Raw genomic sequence first — 21,657 nt, forward strand, 5'->3', positions numbered from 1 at the left:
TCTTACATATAAAGAGGCCAAGCCATGTGAGTTCAGCAGTAAGTGGGAGCTAGGTATACAGGAAGAGATTAAATCTCTATATGCAAATGATACTTGGGATCTTGTGTTATTGCCCAAGGGAAGGAAGCAACTTCCAAACAAATGGGTGTACAAAGTAAAGACAGTTGATGGGAAACCCAAGTACAAGGCAAGGCTGGTTGCCAAAGGGTATGCACAAAAGGAATGGATTGACTTCCAAGAGGTCTTCTCACCTGTTGTGAAGATGACCACTTTACGTGTGCTTTTTGCTCTTACTGCTGTATTGGACTTAGAGCTGTATCAAATGGATGTAAAAACAACTTTCTTGCATGGTGACATTGATGAGGAAATCTACATGAAACAACCCGAGGGCTTTGTAGTTCCTGGAAAAGAGCAGATGGTGTGTAAGCTAAAACGCAGGCTGTATGGGATGAAGCAAGCACCACTGCAGTGGTACAAAAAGTTTGACACTTTTATGCTATCTGATGAGTTTACACGCAGCCATGCAGATCATTGCTTGTACATGAAAAAGGATACAGATGGTAGCCCCATCATACTGCACGAGCTGTCGCTTGTCTATCCAGTGAAAGAGGACTCTCCAAGTGCTTCTAATGTACACAAGCATCATGGCCATTGGATAGTGCGGTTGGTGTGCCTTCACCAATAGATTCTACCGTGATAGATCATGAGGTAACATGTACACATGGTACTAGTTTTTCTCTTGTTGTTTGCTATTACGATCTTTTGAAGCCAACAAATACATGTTTCGGCTACTTATTTCTTGTGCTTCATCGGTAAGTAATCATTTATGATTTTCATTATAAATTATAAATTATAATTATGTTACATGATGCATCTGTAATCAATATGCACATTGGAATTTGACATAAAACAAATGTTCTAGCTTTTCAAGTGTTTTGAGTATTATTTTTTGATTTATGTGTTTAGGATGGTGCAAGCAAAAGATTCTCTTCATTGACTCGTATGCAATGAGGAGTGGAATGTATGGAGTGGGAGTTGAATAGTCAAAGCATGAGAAATAACAACTTACATCTTGAGTAATGGGTTTCTGGATGAGACAGAGACTATCAAAGAAGCCATTGCATCCCTCTATTTTATCTTATGAGTCTTTGACTATGAGGGATGTACCACGAGTTTACTTTATCATTATATGCACGAGCTTTATAATGACATGCCATCTTGCCGTGCTTTGTTTATGGAAAAGTAAATACTAAACATTAATTTATACATTCATTTTGTAAAATTGCTAATGAAAACTAATAATGAGAGTTTTCATGCAACTTATAGAGTTGGTGATCTCACTTATGCATAGAATGAGAGATGAGATTGGTTTATTCTTTCATTCTTTGTATAAGGATAGGAACCATTGGAGTGATAGAAAGCTTATGTTAGGATGGACTTAGTATCTTGATTGAGTCTTTGAGTCGGAGAAAAGAGATTGGTAAGCTCTCTCTCTAGCTTACGACTTATAATTTATTGCTATGTTTGTAACTTTAATAATTGGTAAATGCCTAATGGTGACCGTCGGTATGTAATGTATTATGTATAAACCAATGTTTTTATTACTATTGGACTATGACTAGGATTAAGGATGAGTTGATTCTTTTCGTGTATGATCGTGATCATTTTGTAGGAGAGATCGCCTTTAGGTAAGAGAGAAGATGTCTTTAGTGTCTTGGTGGGAAATAAATGGTCGTTTTACGTTTGAGGTGTAGATGTTAGCTCTTCTTGTACTCTCTCAAGAGTGCACTAGCAGTGAAGTAGAGTGTATTTGGAGCGTATGTGCATATGTTCATACCAAGAAAAAAAAAACAAGCAATTTTTAAAAATCTCTTATATGTGTATTGGTAAATTTAAATACATTGTGAATTTGAGCTTCAGTTGTATAGATATTTATTTCGAAAATCTCACAAATGTCAAAATCTCTTTAATAGCTTGAGTATAGGCCAACTAGAGAAGTTGGTCTATGTGAATGTCAATCTATGTTTATTGGAGAAATTGCAAGGCTAGGATCTTGAGGGAGGAGGAGTGCTTTAGTGGAAGGTGAAACAAGTTGATAGTGAGGTCATGAATGTTAATATTTAAATGAGTATAATCTAGAATCTTGATGAAAGTTCAAATGAATATTCATATTTTAGCCTTTGAGCATTTAACTCTAAAGTCGAGGATGTAGGACTTAGATTATAGATTCTATATATATATATATATATATATATATATATATATATATATATATATATATATATATATATATATATATATATATATACACTTAATATTTTTTGAAACCTCGAAACCTTGAGGTGGCCAATGAAACAAAACCTCGAAACATGAAACATGACGAAACGTTTTTGGCGACTATGGTTGCTAGTTCATTTTCTGATCAAAGAATAGCAATTTGTTACAAAAGACAACCATTTGGGGATCTCAACAGGTAGGGAACAGCAGGGAGACACCTTCTAGGGGTTGACAACAGCATTGTTGATCAAGTGATAGAATCTTGGAGGTGCCTGGCAGTAGGTGACTCCATTAAATGCAAGTTGGAGCAGACAACAAGCAGATTTTAGGGATTTCTTGTGAAGAAAATCAGATTTCTCTCTCATCTTGGCTTTCTTTCATCTTCTATCATCAATTCTTAAAAGATCTCAGCATTTCTCAGTCGTTCTCAACAGATCTCAGCTAGATTTGGTGGACAATAGGAGGATTTCTGCTGTAAATCCGGAATTTTTGTAGTAAGTAGGGTTTACTAGCCAGCTCAGGACTCGTGCTAATAGGATAAGGCATCCTACATTGAATTCAGCACCTCCAATTTGTTGTATTGACATTGATTTCAGATGCTAGGCCATCCATTGTGAATTGGTGTAACATTTGGCCAATTGGTGGTTCCATTTGTGCAAGTCCTAGGTAAAGATCATAGGGTAGTTTGCCCAAATTGCTTACTGATTGTTTGTACAACAAAGGGCGTTTGGATTAGCCAAGGAGACTAGATAATCTCAGCTTGTAATTGATCCATTGGCAATTGAAGTTAAAGAAATATGGAAAGAGGTGCGAGTTTTGGGACCAACAAGATGTTTATTGTCCAAGATTGTTAAGGTAATATGTGCATTTCAGTTTATGCTCAATTATTAATTATTGTAATTAAGTGCTTGATCAAGTTTTACTACTTTACCCAAGAAGGAAGCTTGGTTTCAAAATGAGAGGGTGGAATGTGAGTACATGAAATGGGTGAGATGGGTGGAATTTGAGTACACTATGATGTGCCAAAATAAAGATCTCTTGAATTTGCTTTCGAAAAAGAGTTGTTATCCGATCTTTTTCTTCTTGAGTCATGTCTATCTATGTTGTTATATTGGTAGTCCTTGTGTATTGTTGAGAACTATGATGATGAAGATGAAGATGAAGATGAGGATGAAGCACCCCGATTGGAAGAGTAAGGTAGAAGACACTACCATGATAGCATTAAGAAAGATGTTGCACAATCCGCCTTGGGAGGGAAAGCCTCCGTGCTGGTAGATGAGCAAATCTTCTAGGAAGATGGAACTATGAAAGGAATGGTGCGCATCCAAAGTTTCCAGTCCAGGAAGGACCAACGCAAACATGCATGTTAGCTTTACATTGAGATAAAACCCTGCAAAAGAGATCGGAATTTGCAAAACAGAAATTAGTAATGAGATGCTTTAACGTAAAACAAAATAGAAAGTAGAGCTAAATGAAAGAACAATGCAATGAAGGTGTATGCTTGAGTAAATGTAGCATGTATGTTTGAGTAAATGTAACGGAAGACTAAGAAGGAAAAACTAAAGATAGGGCCACCATCACGTACGTCCATCAGTAGATCTTTGCTAATGAAATACTAGATGAGGCAGAGAAGTGGTCCTAGATGAAAGTGCAAAGGTTAACTTAAGAATGGATGCAAAGAGTAATGGGTGGGGTGCTAACAGACCAATTAGTTAATCCTTCAAGAGTATTGAAAGATATAGGTTCCTAAGGCTATCCACGTGCCACGTGTCCAATAGCCACGGGAGTAGAGGGAGTAGATGGGGCAGCAACGCGAGGCGTAGCCTCATTGGACTGTCCAGTAGGAGTGGAGATAATTGCAATGGTTTGTTAGGGTTTCTTAAGAGGAGGACCTTGGGCCTTGGTATAACATTGTTCGTCCACATAGTTCGATCTCTGGCAGTGTATGCAAAACCTATTTTTCTTAGGGAGTTGTTGGCAGATGGATTTTGTTTCTTTGTTTTGGTTGGAGAAAAGGGATGTCACTTTTGTTTTGAGTTGCCTTTGCATCTTGTGGATTTTTGCCACCTCCAATTTTCCCTTGCGAAGAAGAGCAACCAAGCCTCTCTTTGAATATGAGTATGTGGAGGATTCTTGTAGACTTGATCATGTAGCCTCATGTAAAGCAATAACTGACACTCAAACTCATAGAAGGTTGTTAATTGTGGCAACGAGATAATGTGTTGAATGAAATGGAAGTATTTTTTAGGCAACTTATTCAAAAAGAATGTAACGTGATCGTTGTTTGATTTTGGTGAGCTAGTAGTGGCAAACTAAACGAGTAACCGTTGATATTCGGCCAACTTAACTTTTAGATCATCCCCTTTTTTAATCGAAAACTCTTGAAGCTCAGAATCAAGATTGATATGCCGAGTGCAATCTTGTGCCGCATATTGGTCAATGAGATGACTCTAACGCTTAGATGCGAGAGGAGAATGTTGTAATTGAGATTGAAGCTCAGGAAGCAGTCCCTATATTAACTCAACATTGGTTGTGGCATTGTGGGCTTTTCATTGACATATGTGCTTAGGGTGAGCTAATTGAGGGTTTGATATAGGCTCGAGACCAACAATGAGGTCCCAAAGTCCTTGAGATTCAAGCACTTGTGTCACTTGGCATACGCACAAGTTCTTTTTAACAAGTAACTTGAGTTATTTTTCAATAGTTAATGAACTCGTAGGGGATTTTTCCTCTTTAAGTTTCTATTCTCCTTCTCCAACTCCATAATTTTAGACTATAATTCAATAATATATACCTATGTAGCATCCATAGCATCTTCAATGTGACGGACATTGCTTGTCGTAGGCTCTAATTTTCCCTATCCTTCTCAGTCATCAACAATATATCTTTTTCCATCAAAGACTGCACACACCCTTGTAATCTTGTCTGCATATTTGTTAAGGCATGATGAACCCTTGCTGATCCTTGTGTTACAAGTCTACATGTATCCATGAAGACATTCTTGGCCATTGCAACAAGAGTGGTAGTACTAGGAGATGGATAAGGTAGGTAATGGGGATAGGGTGGGGGAGTGAAGTACACTTGGAAAGTAATCCTAGAGTGCCCACCATGTATGTGGGATGTGTGCGTAGTCAATTTGAATGCGGGCATGGACTAACTAGGTATGGGTATGATAATTGAGGAGCCTATGGAGGAGAGATAGGGACACATGGAGTAGAACATGAAAATCCTTGTGTAGGATGACCTAAGGATTGTGTGATGATTCACCATAAGCAGATGATGGAAATCCCTGCGTTTGAAAGGCCGATAGATGATGAGGTGAGTATCCGAGGGAAGTTAAGCGGATACCCATCACTGTCGTCCCAGGATGAAAGGAAGTACTCACTTGTGGATACATGGAAGGCACAATGTTAAAGGGTAGCATTCCCCCTAACAATATTCCAGAGTGGAAAGTGGTAGTGAAGTGAGGGTAGGTGGAATATGGCGTGGAGAAAGAGAAAGTTCTAGGAGCAGAGATGGAGAATCCAACTCCTAGTGTGTTGAATGCGGAAGTGGAGTGTAATGCAAGGTTTTGGAAGCAGTGAGAAAATGAAGGTGTGGATAAGGAGTGGATGGGATGGGAGGGATTAGAGAGAACTGGTTTCCGTGCTTAAATGAAAACAGAAGATGTAGATATACTTGATGAGGATGTTTGCTTCGAGAGCCCCCTCTATGAAGTTTACATACAAAAAATCAGCCAAATCTTGCACACCAAAAGGAGAAACAGGAGGGTTTTGAACTTTTGATTCATATGACTCAAAGGGGTTGTACGAATAGGACATTGGGCTTGGCTGAGACGAAGAAGATGGGTCACTAGTAGTCCCAAATGTCGTATATCCTCCATGATCGGAGAGGTGGCCGGCCTCACCAACTGGTTCGGATAGTTTAACAAAGTTGGTAGGAGGGGTGTAACGTTGTCTATATGTGATGTGCAAGTATTCTTCAAAATCCTCCTCTGTCATGAGAAAACAAAGAAGGTGAAGGTGAATGTGGAGTGTCGTTTTCCTCCACAAGTCTATAAGGGCTCCTTAGGGCCTTCAGTGAAGGAGAAACTTGACAAGACAACATGGGGTCACGAGAAGAAGGTGTTTGAGACGTTGTGATTTGGTTACGAGTCGTTTGTGTGCCTTATACAAAACCAAGCCTCCACAATAGCTGTAGGTTACTCTTTACAAGAGCATCAACTCTGATACCATGTGAAGAAATTGCTAGGGTTTGCACTTAAGAAGCATAGAGTGTATGACCACGACAGAAACACAAATACGTAGATAGTGACATGCAAAACTCAAACCCTAAATGCAAAACACAAAACTCAAAACACAAAATGCAGAACACGCAAACACAAATTGAGGAGAGAGAGAACTCTGAAGTGAATGGATGAATGTTGTAAATGAATGAAAGAATGTATAAGATGCTTAAGGGCAGAGCTGTTCAACAGCTGGTGGCCCTTGTGGGAGCGGACTGAGGGAGTTGTCGATATGTCTCATCTGTTGGAGACGGATCTCAAGTGCAGTAGCCATTAGTTGGAGTAGAGGCTGATGAAGAAGAGTGCTGAAAACACGAAAATGACCTGATGTAGGTGATGGAAGTTGATCATTGATAGTAGTGGGAGGCTGGGCAACAGTTGTAGACCACATAGCAGTAGTCGCTAGGGCCTGGACAGCTAGTGGAAGAGGGTTGATGGCTGAAACCTGCAAAACAAGGATAGGGCTGAATGGTGGGCAGCCTATCTATTTATAGATGTGGATGGACCCTCCCAAATTAGGTTTACAAAGAGTCTCTCTCGAATCGCTCTTGGTTTTAGGGTTTTTCATTAATGAAGCACGTTTTGGGACTGTTTAAGAGGTTAATCAGCATGTAATGCATTTTTTGGCTCAAGATACTAGGCATGCTTAATGGCATCAGGCTTCATTGCTTATTTCAGCAGCAGCAGCAGATTGACAGTGCTGTTTAAGCCACACCTTATGGCCCCCCCTCTAGTGGAGGAGCATCTTTACATAAGTTATGACAAGTAGTTAAAAGTCAAGAAGAGATGTAAGCTTTGTCTTTTTAATTATATTGCACGTTTGAGTATCATCTCAAAGGTTTATTCTTGTACAATATAGGTTTACAATGAAGAGGATCTTTGATGTAGTGCAGACATGTCTCATATCTACGCTAGGTGGGGCTAACTGAGTAATACGCATGATGTGACTGAAGAGCCATTTAGTTGGTATTCAATCTTGCACGTAGTTTCGAAATCTGTGTCTCATATCTATACTAGGCATGGTTAACAGAGTAGTTAGCTATGAAAAATCTGAGACATTTTGATTTTCTGAGAACCGATTCAAAATTTGTTTATTGGACAACTAGAATGTGAAGACTTATCAGTTGTAGTGGAGTCTCTTCCAATCTATCAATATATTCTCCAAAGCATCCGTCTTTGACTTTTCTTTCACAAAATAATCCTGCTGGTCTTAGGTATTTAATGATGTGAATGGTTATCTGATTTCCTGGTGTAAAATACTACAGGTTTCAGCTCACACATCTGCTGGAAAGACAGTTGTTGCAGAGTATGCAATTGCTGTGTCTCTGCGAGAAAATCAACGCGTGATTTATACATCACCAATCAAAGCTTTGAGCAACCAAAAGTTTCGAGAGCTATCTGAGGAATTTTCTGATGTTGGCCTCATGACAGGGGATGTAACGATTTCTGAGAATGCCTCCTGTTTGGTAACTTACGTGGCCTTATTAGTGTTTCAATTATTTGTTATGATATCGTTTAGTTTTTTCTGTGTGCAGTATGCATATGTTGGTAATCTCATAAACATCCATACATACTTGCATATGAGAGTAGAAAGAGATGAGGAAGAGGCTTTCATTAACATATTTCAAAGTTGGTCTATAGTAAGAGCTTCCACTAGAATTTAGTATTGTCAAACTTAGTAGATTGTAGCAAAGATCCCTTTTTTCAAGAAGTGGGACTTGATTCTAAAGGGAAGTTGCCAAAGCAAGTCCAAGAAAAGCTGTAGGTGAGCAAGCTGCAAGGGTGGTGTGAGTGCAAGTGTCATCACTAACAAGTGGGAGGATGAGTATAAGCAGAGGCAGCAAAAGCAGAAGTAGAATAAGAAGCAAAAGCACCAATGGCCACACCACAATCAGCATAATTGTTGGGTTTGCAGGAAGGGAGCATTTCTGTGTCACAAGAAGTAGCCAGTGGATTATTCATCCAATGGGGAGGAGCCCAATACTTGTTCAAACTGTCAGTGGCCACTCTGTCATGCTGCCCTAAAGGGTAAAATGCAATGCACTGCATCAGAAATGCAGCCATGATCAGAGGAAGACAGGGAATGCATTAAAATGAAACTGGATGCATGTCAGAGCTCCAATCCCCGCATCACAGACTCTGACTAAGGCTTACCAGACAGGAGATGACTATCAGAAATGCAATGAATCCTAAGAGGCGAGAGAGAGAGAGAGAGAGAGAGAGAGAGAGAGAGAGAGAGAGAGAGAGAGAGAGAGATTTATTTTTACGAAAAAAAAAGAGAGATTTTTACTTTTTCTTGGCAGGTGATGACAACAGAGATCCTTCGAAGCATGCAGTATAGAGGATCAGAAGTCATGCGCGAAGTAGCTTGGATAATCTTTGATGAAGTGCACTACATGAGGGATCAAGAAAGAGGGGTTGTATGGGAAGAGAGTATTGTCATGGCTCCTAAGAATGCTAGATTTGTGTTTCTATCTGCCACAGTACCCAATGCAAAGGAATTTGCTGATTGGGTTGCCAAAGTAACTTATTATGACAAAAACTATCTGGCTTTTATGCTCAAGTATAACACAACTATGCTTTTGAATTGTCAAGCTTTTGTAATTACATCTTTGTGTGCTGACAGGTCCATGAACAGCCTTGCCACATTGTATACACAGACTTTAGGCCAACGCCATTGCAGCATTACATATTTCCGTCAGGAGGCGATGGCCTGTATTTAGTAGTGGATGAGAAAGGTTCTTTTCGAGAGGACAATTTTCAAAAAGCTGTCAATTCTGTGTCTCCAGGAAATGACAATAAAAGCAAAGGTATCAATGGAAAGCGGAAGAGGGGCAGCAAAGGAAGTGACAGTGATGAACCTGGTGATATATTCAAGTTGGTGAAGATGATCATGCTGCGACAATTTGATCCAGTCATAATTTTTAGCTTTAGTAAAAGGGAATGTGAAAGCTTAGCGATGCAGGTAATCTTTTGGAGCTTTTAGTGATGTTCTTATGTGGATCTTCACGATTTTACTAATCTGTAGACATTTGCAGTTGGTCTTGTTTCTTTTCTTATGTGGGATAAGTGAAGGAGCTGCATTAAAAAACGAAAAAAATCTTGATGACATAACTGCTGCTGAAATAGAGACATTTGTTTGGGAAAATGATCTGTAATGACTGCTCAATGTGCTGTGTTTGCATAACTTCTTTAGGGGAAAAAAATTTACTCTAGAGGCTTGGACAACTGTCAGGAACTTTTAAGAGTCCTCTGAGATCCAAAAAAATAGTGGATTCTCACCCCGTCACATATAGCAGATGTTGAATAGTTTGCATTGTGCCTTAAGCATGGGTTCAAAATCTCAGTTTCAGTCTGGATTTGGCTAATTGTGTGTACACCATGACAGGATGTCTTCTGGTAAAGAAATAAATATGTTAGCAATGGAAAAATAACTCTCCAGTTCTTTTCCTTTTTCTGAGTTACGCAAGAAACACCTTTTTTTTTCCTGTTTCTCTTTTCAAGTGAAGTGACTTGCTGCTTTCTTTAAAGGCATTTGATGCTTCTCAAAGGGTGCAGATTGTAATGAGAATTGTTTCACCTGCATGATCTCTGCAATTGCTTGGTGGAATAAAACGGCGACAAAACCATACATTTGTATGGTTTTTACAAATTACAGTACCACTTTTTAAACTTTTCATCCTTTACATTCATGTATAGATGGCGAAGCTAGACCTGAATGATGAAGATGAGAAGAGTCTCATTGACGGTGTTTTTTGGAATGCAATGGACTCCTTAACAGATGATGACAAGAAGCTACCACAGGTAACTCATCCTTTCCGTTACCTTGTATATGTTGTTCTGGGCATTATAGCTAATTGTTTTGGAGGTAGGTGATTGGAAAAGAAAGTGAATGATATGCCTTTAGTATCTCAACCAATGTGGATTTTGAAAAAATAACCCCTCGTGTCCACTAGGGGACTAAGCCCTGTAGCATATTCATTCATCTAGATATGCCATCTAGATATGTGTCTTGCCTGTTCAAATATATTCAAAACAGAACATGGAGTCCAAATAAAATGATCTCATACTGAGAACCTTCACATCAAAGTCCTTATGAGAAGGGTAAAGCAACAAAAGTGATGGATCTGAGGGTTGTGCAAGATCTCAATGACCTGAGTTATAAGATTAAGCTCTTTCTATTTAGAAGATCCAGATTCTGTATGGAGTATAGAACTATTCAAGGTGTAGCAAGTGGAATAGCATCCTTACATAGTGGATGTAAAGGCAACTAAAAGTCCTTAGTGTCTGTAAGGCCTTGTGATCTTGGTTTTTCGCAACTTTCTAATGGTGTTGTGAAGAAAACTGCTAGGGTTTGCACTGAGGACACATAGATTGTACAACCACGACAGAAACACAAAGAGACAGACACAGACACAGACACAGAGGGCAAAACTCAAACCCTAAACGCAAAACTCAAAACTCAAAACTCAAAACTCAAACACAAACAGAAGAAGGGAGAGAGAGAACACAACTCTAAAGTGAATGAATGCTATAAATGAATGTAAGAGTGTATAGTGTGCTCAAGGGCAGAGCAATGTCGGAGTGTGATGTCCACCAGAGACGGATCCCAAGTTTGTGACCACCAGTCGGAGTGTAGGAGTGCTGAATAGTGAATGGCAGCAGGCTGGTCACCAAAACGCAGCAGTGTACCACTGATCGAAGGCTGGAAACTGCGCACAGTTTGCTGTAAACAACAAGCTGAAACAGTGTCTGATGCTCCGTATTTATCAAGTGAGTGTGAGACAGAGGGTGGGGTGAGTAACCAGTCCTTGCTCTTTTAAATCCAAATGAGAGGGTAGAAAGGCTTCAGTCAAGAATGGATTTGTTATGGACTTGTTTTGAGAAGTTCTAAGAATTTATTCCTCCAGATCACTCCTTCTTTGTGCACTATCAGCAACATAAGTTGTATTTATATTAAGCTTTCCACAATGGATTTATCTTCTCTAGAGGATAGTTGGAGTGGAGCTTGGTCTTTTGATTTATTGATTGGTATGTCATTGTTATTCTTTTGATGGATTCGATGAAGAATATGTTGAAGTTCTACTATGATAAATACATGGGATAATCGCTATATAATGGTGCGTGAAGATTTGAGAAGATTGGTGTTGTTTTTCTTCTTGTGGTTGATTAAACTATGAAGAACATGCTTGTTCATAATACAATATAGATTTATTTGCAGTAGATTCCCCGACTAGATGATCAGATTGCAGTGTCATTATTACTCAATTAGCTGCATCCCATAAAATTTACCTCACTTATTCACCAAAAAAAAAAGTTCCAGATTGTTCCATCCCCCTTTGTAGGGCTTGGTAGGTCACTGGGCAGCCAACGTGCACCCTTTGTTCGATGCCCTATCCTCTCTCGGGTGACTACTTGGATTCCCTTGGTAAGATAACCATCGTCTCTATCGTCTTGGTAGGTCATTGGACAACCAACGTGCACCCTTTGTCTGATGCCCTAGCTGCTTTGGGGTGGAACGCCTTGGGATCAATAAACATTACAGTGGTTGGCCTAACCTTTCGGCTCAGTTTTGGGCCTGAGAGGGGGTGTTGAGCTAAAACATGCATTACTTGATGATTAGCCTCTTAAACAGCCCCAAAACACACTAAAAATGCTCTTTTAGAGTAAAACCCTTAAAAGGGGAGCGGTTCGAGCGAGTTCAATGGAAACCCTAAAACGGAGAGCGGTTCGAGAGAGTTTAGTGGAAACCCCAATTTTTGGGGAAAATAGGTGATGAGGTATCCATGTGATGGAGGATGGTGGTGTGGTAACAACAGCCACTGGTGGAAACAACTTAAGATCCGCTAAATTGGTGCTCAACACAATGAGATGCAAAGTATGCTACATGTTGAAGAATGCTCATGCAGTAGGTGCCACTTAGACAATGTCCCTCATGGGAAAATTGTTCACTTGCCCTAGTGCCCTAGTACAAAGATGATGAAATCATGCAATGCAAAGGGTAAGGTATAACAGGGGGAGAAGCCGATGTCGAAGACAAAGTACTGAAGCCTGTAGAATACCAAGAAGGGTAGGAATCTTCTCTCAACGTGGATGTAGATGTCAAAGAAGGAAGAGAAGCTTGATGTCGGTCTTCATATGGTGCCGAGAATCATAAGGAATGAAAGAAGATGAAGTGGATGAAGTGGAAGAAGCATCCCGCTAGAAGAGCAAGGTAGAAGTCATCGCCATGATAGCATCGAGAGAGATGCTGCATGATCTGCCTCGGGAGGGAAAATTGCCATGGTGGAAGAAGGGCAAGCACTCCTAGGATGATGAAACCATGAAAGGAACGGTGCCCATCTCCACGTCTCGAGCCCAGGTAGGACCAAAGCAATCTGCAAGTTAGCTCTACATTGAAAGACAAAACCTTGCAAAAGAGATGAGAATCTGCAAACATAGAGGTTAGTGGTGAGATGCTCCAAAGCAAAACAGAACAGAAAGAAAATCTAACTCAAAATAAATGCAATGAATGTGTATGTGTGTGAGTAAACGCAACGGAAGTCAAAAGAATGGAAAAGCTAAGGACAATGAATCTTATGGGCCCGTCTCTAAGAGTGCGAAAAATGAATGCTAGATTGACCTAGGGTATTCGAAAGGACCTAGAGACATGCTAGTCTAAGAAGGTGGCTATGATCGCGTACGTCTAGTATCAGGGCTCTGCCAACGGACGAGGTGGGGAGGAAGGTGAGATAGATGCATGAAGTGTAACGGGATCGGAACCTGTAGACCAATCAACCAGTCCCTCAGGAGTAGTGAAAGAGATGGGTTGCTGAGGCTATACTCGAGCCACATGGCCAGCAGCATCAACGGGTGCTGAAGGAGTAGATGAAGCAGGAAGGGAAGGTGTAGCCCCACTGGATTGTGCAGTTGCAGCGGTCTGCAGAGGCTTTTTTAGGTAGAAGACCTTGGGTTTGGAAGCGTACTCCTCTTCCACATGGCCTGCTCTCTGGCAGTGTGTGGAAAACTGGTTTTTCTTAGGGAGTTGTTGTTAGATAGGTCTAGATTCTTTGGTTCCATCAGAGGAAGAGGAGTCACCCTTTGATTGGCTTGCCTTCGCATCTTGCGAGTTCTTGCCATTGGGGGTTTTCCCTCCCGAAGAAAAGGCAACCAACCCTCTCTGCTTTGAATAAGGTTGTGATGAGGATTTCTTGTGGACTTAATCATGCAGCCTCGCGTAACGCAATAATTGGCACTCAAACTCATAGAAGGTTGGCAATCGAGGTTGGGAGATGATTTGTTGAATGAAATTGAAGTACTTTTCGGGAAACTTATTCAAGAAGAATGTAACCTGATCATCATCTGACTTTGGAGAGCCAATAGTGGCGAACTTGGCAAGTAACTGCCTATATTCAGCCAGCTTGACTTTCAGATCATCTCCTTTCTTAATAGAGAACTCTTGAAGCTTAAAGTCGAGATTGATGCGCTGAGTACGATCATGAGCCACATAGCGGCTGAAAAGGTGACTCCAACGCCGTGACGCGAGCGGAAAGTGCGGCAACTGAGAGTGAAACTCAAGAAGCAATCCCTACATCAGCTCAACATTGGCTGTGGCATTGCGGGCTCTCCATTGACGAATGTAATCAGGGTGAGCTAGTCGAGGGTCTGGCATAGGCTCTAGACTAATGACGAGGTCCCAAAGACCCTGAGACTCAAGCACTTATATGAAATTAGACCAAGTGGTGAAACTTGACCCGTTAAAACGTGTCTTATCCGTGAAGGCATTCTTGGCCGTTGCAATAGGATAGGTAGTGCTCGGAGATGTAGTGTAAAAAAGTGTAGTGGGGGTAGGATGGGGGAGTGGAGTACACTTGGGAATGGGCCCCAAAGTGCCCACCAGGCATGTAGGTAGTGTGCAAGGTGGATCCATAGGCAGGAATGGGCTGACTAGGCATGGGCATGGTAGCCACATGAGGAACCCAATGAGGTGGGATGGGGACACGGGGAGCAGAAGATGGGAATCCCTACGTAGGTGTAACCCAAGGAGAGTGTGAAGACGTACCATAAGCTGAGGATGGAAACCCCTGCGTATGAGTGGTCATGTGAGATGTGAAGCTGGGGATAGTGAGGGGAATGCCCATCACAGTTGACCCAGGAGTTATGGGTGTGCTCATTTGCTGAAAGGTGAGAGGCATTGTGTCAAAGGGTAGCATTCCCCCTAACGAAGTACCATGGTGCAAAGAGGTAGAGAATGGGGTGGAGAAGGAAAAGGTGCTAGGAGCGGAGATGGAAGATCCAACCCTTAGGGTGTGTGATGCAGATGTGGAGTGTAATCCAAGGTTTTGGAAAGATGATGAGAGGTGATTAAGGTGTGATATAGAAGAGGGTGGGATGGGAGGAAAGTGAGAAGTGTGTGTGATATGCTTAAATGAAACAAAAGCTGTAGATGTACTCGAATTTCGTCTGCTTCGTGAGCCCTCTCTATTGAAGTTCACATATGCAAAGCCATCCGGATCCTGTAGCTCAAAAGAAGAAATAGGCGAGGGTTTTGATTCATGCAATACAAAAGAATTGTACAAACCTGACATTGGACTTGGCTGAGATGATGAAGATGGATCACCAGATGTTCCGAATGCCGTATGTCCTCCATGATCGGAGAGGTGGCCAGCTTCACCAACTGGTCCGGATGTGGTAACAAAACTGGTAGGAGGGGTGTAAATATCACCGTACTTGTTGCAATAGTACTCCTCAAAGTCCTTCTCTGTCGTCATGTTAGTGAAATCTGGTGAAGGTGGAGTGTCGTCCTCCTTGCCGAGTCCATAATGCCGTCTTAGGGCCTCCAATGATGGAGAAGCTTGATAAGACATCATAGGAACTGGAGAAGAAGGTGTCTGGAACATTGTGATTTGGTTACGAGTCGTATTGTGTGCCTCGCACAAAGACTGGCTCTCCACAATATCCGTAGGATACTCTTTACAAGAGCACTGTCTCTGATACCATGTGAAGAAAACTGCTAGGGTTTACACTGAGGACACACAGAGTGTACGACCGCGATAGAAACACAAAGAGACAGACACAGACACAGACAGAGAGGGCAAAACTCAAACTCTAAATGCAAAACTCAAAACTCGAGGGCTGGACAGCCATGTGGGAGGAGGTTGATGGCTAAAATCTGCATGTGGAGTGAGAAACCTGCACAGACAGAACAAGGCTGAATGGGGGTCTATTTATAGATACTATACTCTATTGATGCATGGAAGTGCACACACTTTGCAGTATATTTTCATACCTCATCACTCTTGAAGTTGGTGAATCTTTTTGGTTTTGTTTTTCATTCTCCAGTTTGTTAACCATCTGATGTCTTTTGGTTAGGTTGGCCATCTTTTACCATTGCTAAAGCGAGGGATAGGTGTTCATCATTCTGGGCTGCTTCCTATATTGAAAGAAGTGATAGAGATTCTGTTTCAAGAAGGACTCATTAAGGTAAGTTGATTCTGAGCCCTTATGTTTTGTTTCCTGGAAATCTTGTTTTGAACAGGTATTTGTTTATGTTTAGATTTTTATGTGGAGGATAGATCTAATGTTTGAACTTTCTTTGTAGTGTCTGTTTGCAACAGAGACATTCAGCATTGGTTTGAACATGCCTGCAAAGACAGTAGTCTTCACAAATGTTCGGAAGTTTGATGGTGATAAGTTTCGCTGGATTACTAGTGGAGAGTACATTCAAATGAGTGGCCGTGCTGGACGCAGAGGGCTGGATGACCGCGGCATATGTATTCTGATGCTGGACGAAAAACTTGAGCCAGCTGTTGCCAAGATGATGATCAAAGGATCACCAGATCCATTAAATAGGTATGGTTTAGAAATTGTCTATATACTTGCTAGTCTTGTTGTTCTTATTTTATCAAGCGGCAGTTATATAAACAGAAATGTGGATCGTGTTTTGAAGGTGTGTAAATGAATGTAAAAGTGACAGCAATTTGTTAGCTGAGGGAACTTGGAACCTGTGCTATGCAAATTCTAGAGCTGCTCTGGATCTGATATTTTGGAGCAAGCTGAGACATTGATGATCCTACCTCGCAAAAGGAAGCCAGATGAATAATTACAATAGGCATCTCATGAGTTTCTGCTTGTTTCATGTGTCCTTTGTGTTGTACAATTTTCAGAAAAAGCTTGGACAAATTGCATATGTATGCCTGATGAGCTCTGATAATTATTAGCAGTCTATCACCTATGATCTCAAAGTTAAAGTTTAACCAGCCCCCCCGCTGTACCCTCCTGAAATGCCATCTGATTTTTGCACTGAGTGTGCTCCACTGCGTGTTTTGCACTGGGGCCATTGTGATCCTCCAGGCCAGGGCAGTGACCAGAGATGGTAAGAGTGGTCCAGCCCAGCTGCCAATCATTGGTGCCAAAGTCTATAAATTTTAAAAGCATCCTACCTGACCGGCTTCATACTATGCAGATCCTGCAACTCCATATCAGTTGAAGTTAACTAGTGATACAATCTGTGAAGCGAATGTGAAGCAACAGCTGGTACTATAGAGAACTAGCCACAAACTACAGAGTCTAGACCAATCAGAAAACTCATTCAAGTAAGCTAAAAGATTGTATTAGAAGGGCATTGTTCACAAAAGAAAGAAACTATACAATTAGTTCATCGATGGTTGTTACTTAGAAGTTTGGAGATTGAGACCATTTTGATGCTTCTGTTTGACATGCATGGGACAAGCCCCATAAGGAAAACTCTGGATACAATGTGATAAACTGCAGTGAGATTCATCTCATTTGTTATGATGAAAATTTATTTTTCCCTTATGGATTGGTGGCATTTTGGCCAATGATGTCATAGCTTGAGGCGTCCTTGCTGAAGGGGTGTCATCACAGTGGATTAGGAAGGCAAGTCTACCCATTTGGTTCTGTATGGGGTAGGCCATTCACATATTGCTGCTTGAAGCTGACAACAGGAACAGTTGCATGTAGACAGCAATTTCTTTGCAACATGAAATTGATAATCAAAGCATATGCAAACAACTCCTTTGAATGGCAGTACATGTGGGGATCTGGAAGCGGGATGCCCAGTTTAAAACTGTTCGGGGAAGTGCAAGTTTTCAATTGATTTGAAGAAAATGGAGGTACGATGAAATCATGGATGAATAGACTTATTTTCTGTTGATGCAGAATACGAGAGCTGTGTGTCAATACTGGACTTGGTGTGTCTACTAGAGTAGCTTATTTTGCATTCACTAAAGTATGCGATGCCATGTTGATGCTGAAAATGGAGGCATGATGAAATCATGGATGAATAGACTGGTTTTCTGTTAATACAGAATATGAGAGCTGTGTGTCAATATTGAACTTGAGGAATCTGCTAGATGAACTTATTTTGTACTCACTGAAAGTATGAGATGCCATGTTGGGGCTATTGCAGATGGAGGAATTTCTTGTCATGAAAGTTGAAACCAACAAGGATGCTAATTGGGAGATATAAGAATAGAGATGTCCAAACTTGCTATACATGTTCCTCCAAATGATTTCCATTTGAACTTAAACAAAATGATTTCCATTTGAACTTAAACAAATATTGAATATTCCCTTCCTGCTTTTGTACGCCAGGTCAAATGAGGAGGAACAGGCTTATCTATGCCACTAAACATACATATATCTCAATGACCCATTGTTGAAGGTAGGAAATGTAGCAGGGTCCACGCAAATAGGGCATGCATGCACACACACAGTAGTTGGTTAAGTTCAGACTGCTTAAAGCTTGCTTCACGAAACTCCTTTGCTGCATAACACTTTTTCTCCCCAATGAGAGTCTTGAGTTTTCTGCTAATTTATGTAGCAATATCTGGAGCTGAGGGTACTTTACCAGGGAAGAAGACAACTGAGAGGATGATTTGGTTGCTTTCAATTTCTATCTATTTTCCTCTGAAGCCGGTTCAAGAACTTGGTGCGAAAACTATTGTGTTATGCAAACTGAGGAAACAAAAATGGGAATAGGAATAGGAGGGCAAATGGACAGGGAATCAGAAACAGCAAATTTTTGGAGTTTCTAGAAAACTTTTGGTATATAACTGTAGAGTTTTGGCAAATTGAGAAATAGAGAGATGCAAATGAAACTGAAATGGAAAGGGAAAAAATTAAATTTTCAGGTGGCTAGTAAACTTTTTTGCCAAAGGAGGATTTCAAGTAGCCTTGTTTCTTTGGGATGGGCTTTTTTTTTGATGATGAGTTTTTTTGTCTGTAGTGCTTTCCATCTGAGCTACAACATGTTACTAAACCAGATGCGCTGTGAAGATAGTGATCCAGAAGCCCTTCTGCGCAATTCTTTTTACCAGTTTCAATGTGATCGTGCACTCCCACAACTACAGGTTTGATGTCATATACCATGCCAAGTCCTGATATTGTTTTCTCTGTATTCTATCAGTCCTAGAAAACATGTATCGGAATTCCTGGAAAACTGTCAGCTTTGAGGCTTTTAAGTGTCGACTTGACCGTATAGCGTTGTAAGCTTGAAAGTTCTAAAGATCTGGTGTGATCTCTTCTTGTTTTGGCAGAAACAAGTCTCAGATTTGGAAAGTGATAGAGAAGCGATTTCTGTTGAAGATGAAGACCTGGTTAAGAGCTATTTCTCTTTGCTGGAACAAAGCAGAAAGCTACGAAGTGAGATTAGAAGAGTCGTATTTACTCCTCAGCACAGTCTGCCATTTTTACAACCTGGAAGAATTGCACGCATACTCATCTCAAACATGCATGAAAATGAAGAAGTATTCTTGTTACCACAAGAGCCAAGTGTATGGGGAGTAATCATCAATTTTGAAAAGCTTCAGAACTCCTCATTAGAGGCTATTGATGGTGGGTAAGGGTTTTTGACCTATTTGATGAATTTGTGAAGTTACAAATGTTTTACTTTTTCCTGATTGCAGGTTAAACTTTCATTAATATTTGTAGAGGTTTTTCATAACAGACAGTCTCAGGGTGAAAGCAGTGCAAGCGGGATATATGGTTGATGTTTTGGCAAACTGCCTGCCAAATAAAGGGGAGAGCAGAAAGCAGACTGTACGACCTGTACCTTTGGATTCCCCAGGAGAACCTTTAGTTGCATCTTTACCCCTGTCTCAGGTATAAGCTTAATCAGCAACTGGAAAGTTTTAGCATTTTTAGTATTGTCTTCAGTAAATTCTGAGCAAGTACTTAATCTATTTTTGAGCATCTTTCTTGCCACTAGATAGAAAGCCTGAGTGCTGTTCGAATTCATATACCAAAAGACCTCCGTCCACTTGATACCCGCGAGTCTGCTTTGAATAAGGTTACTGAAATATTACGCCGCTTTCCGGAAGGACTGCAGATGTTGGACCCTGAAGATGACATGCATGTAAGTGTTATTCTATAGGGATGTAGGCATGCAAGCTTTTATGGTAGTTCCTTTTCACACGCTCTTTGTATGACTTTCGTTTGCAGGTAGACAGTAGTGACTATAGGAAAGCATTACGAAGGGTTGAAGCTGTAGAAGGACTACTCAATAATCATACCCTTGCATCATCTTCAACTCTTCCTGAGAAGCTCAGGGCTTTTCATAAAAAGGAACAGATTACGAGTTTAATTCGAGCTGCACGCCATGAGGTCCGTGCTGCTTCAAATCTTGTATTCAAAGATGAATTGAAGCATAGGAGAAGAGTTCTGCGACGTTTGGGGTAAGGAAGCTAACACATTTGCTTCCAGTTCTGTTTATATCTGATGATCTCAAGGTTTTGACTCATAAAACAACAATCAGTAAGTAAACTGAATGCTGGGGATATGATCTAAAGGCTGCTGTAAGAAAAGAATTTAGCCATCTCTCTAAGAGGGTTTTCTACATTTTCAGGTATGCTACAGCAGATGATGTTGTAGAGCTGAAAGGAAAAGTGGCATGTGAAATTTCCAGTGCTGATGAACTTGTCATCTCAGAGTTAATATTCAAGGGTATACTGAAAGATGCTTCAATTGAGCAGGTTGTTGCATTGATGTCATGCTTTGTTTGGCAAGAAAAAGTAAAATCCAGCAATAAACTGAGAGAAGATTTGGCAACACTCCATTCACAACTACGTGAAATGGCAAGAAGGGTTGGAAAGGTGCAAGTGGAGTGCAAGGTATCCTTTTAAATGTTATATATGATGCTCGAAGTCTCAGAAGCACAACAATTTTGATGTAATTCTAAGAAGTACTAATCAGATAGCAACAACTTGATACAAGTGTTTTGCTTCACAATCGTTTTAAAAGAAAAGAGTTGCTGATTATATTACTCAAGAGGTAGAAAGAGAGTACAATAGGACTTCAGGGTAATGCAGGAACAAAATAAAAAAGGGATGGATACCCAAACCCTATACAAGCACCCGATATTGTCTACGTATCTGAGCAGGTCCACAAGTAGTGCTTTAGGGATCTCCAAGCACTGCCTCATGCATCTGTGACACTTATTGTGTTCCTCCATTGTTTTGGTGTGAACGCTCCCTTATCCACGGGCACTTTTTATCTTCTAGCTAGAGAAGGGTCTTTTTGTCCATGTGAACACCCACTTTGGGTGTGGTACAAGTACCTTAGGGATTTTACTGTCATTTCCATCATTCTCACACTAGTGGATGTCTCCTTCCAGCAATCTCTCCTCTCTTGCTGTTCACTGTTCACTGTGAGTGTATGTGTGTGTATGTTCAGTTGAACTTGACCCAACAGTGGTTTTAGAGCATCCATTCTCATAGCTGCTACCCGCCTCCGATGCTTTGGGTTTGGCCTTCTCTCCTCTCACTCTTTTCAGCTGCCTCAGGTTTGCTTCAGTTGGCTGCTGTCTCAGGCTGGCCACCTTTGCCAAAGAGCTGCCTTCAACTGCATCTGCTTCCACTAGGACAACAACTTGTGACCTCTCTGCATCAGCAACAGCAGTTTCCAGCAACTCAGTTGCTGCCCAGCTGTGACCAGGATGCTCAGCAGTTCAGCTTGTCATCCAGGCAGTGCTGCCCCTGCCCAGTGCTGCCACTCTGCTGCTGCTTGCCTTTCGCCTGTGCCAACTGCAGCTGCCCGTCACCTGCCTTGTGCACCACTTGTGCCAGCTGGAGTTACCTGCCACCTGTCCTCTGCAC

The 21,657-nt window shown here is 41.0% G+C and overlaps 1 protein-coding gene across 1 annotated transcript in view; it reads left to right on the forward strand.

The window, feature by feature from the left end:
- The window catches only part of MTR4 (RNA helicase, ATP-dependent, SK12/DOB1 protein), a 58,200-nt gene that overhangs the window by 13,462 nt on the left and 23,081 nt on the right, over window positions 1–21,657 (forward strand). Inside the window, exons 2-13 of the mRNA XM_087682890.1 lie at window positions 7,828–8,028; window positions 8,866–9,084; window positions 9,189–9,527; window positions 10,262–10,366; window positions 15,914–16,024; window positions 16,143–16,393; window positions 18,792–18,915; window positions 19,102–19,399; window positions 19,512–19,666; window positions 19,773–19,919; window positions 20,006–20,238; window positions 20,409–20,673. Coding sequence (XP_087539016.1) covers window positions 7,828–8,028; window positions 8,866–9,084; window positions 9,189–9,527; window positions 10,262–10,366; window positions 15,914–16,024; window positions 16,143–16,393; window positions 18,792–18,915; window positions 19,102–19,399; window positions 19,512–19,666; window positions 19,773–19,919; window positions 20,006–20,238; window positions 20,409–20,673 — 2,448 coding nt within the window. The remainder of the gene's footprint in view (window positions 1–7,827; window positions 8,029–8,865; window positions 9,085–9,188; window positions 9,528–10,261; window positions 10,367–15,913; window positions 16,025–16,142; window positions 16,394–18,791; window positions 18,916–19,101; window positions 19,400–19,511; window positions 19,667–19,772; window positions 19,920–20,005; window positions 20,239–20,408; window positions 20,674–21,657) is intronic.

This window comes from Lygodium microphyllum, chromosome 8 (genome assembly GCF_053477565.2).
Source record: "Lygodium microphyllum isolate KBCC chromosome 8, Lygodium_microphyllum_v1.1.10, whole genome shotgun sequence".
Taxonomy (NCBI): Eukaryota; Viridiplantae; Streptophyta; class Polypodiopsida; order Schizaeales; family Lygodiaceae; genus Lygodium; species Lygodium microphyllum.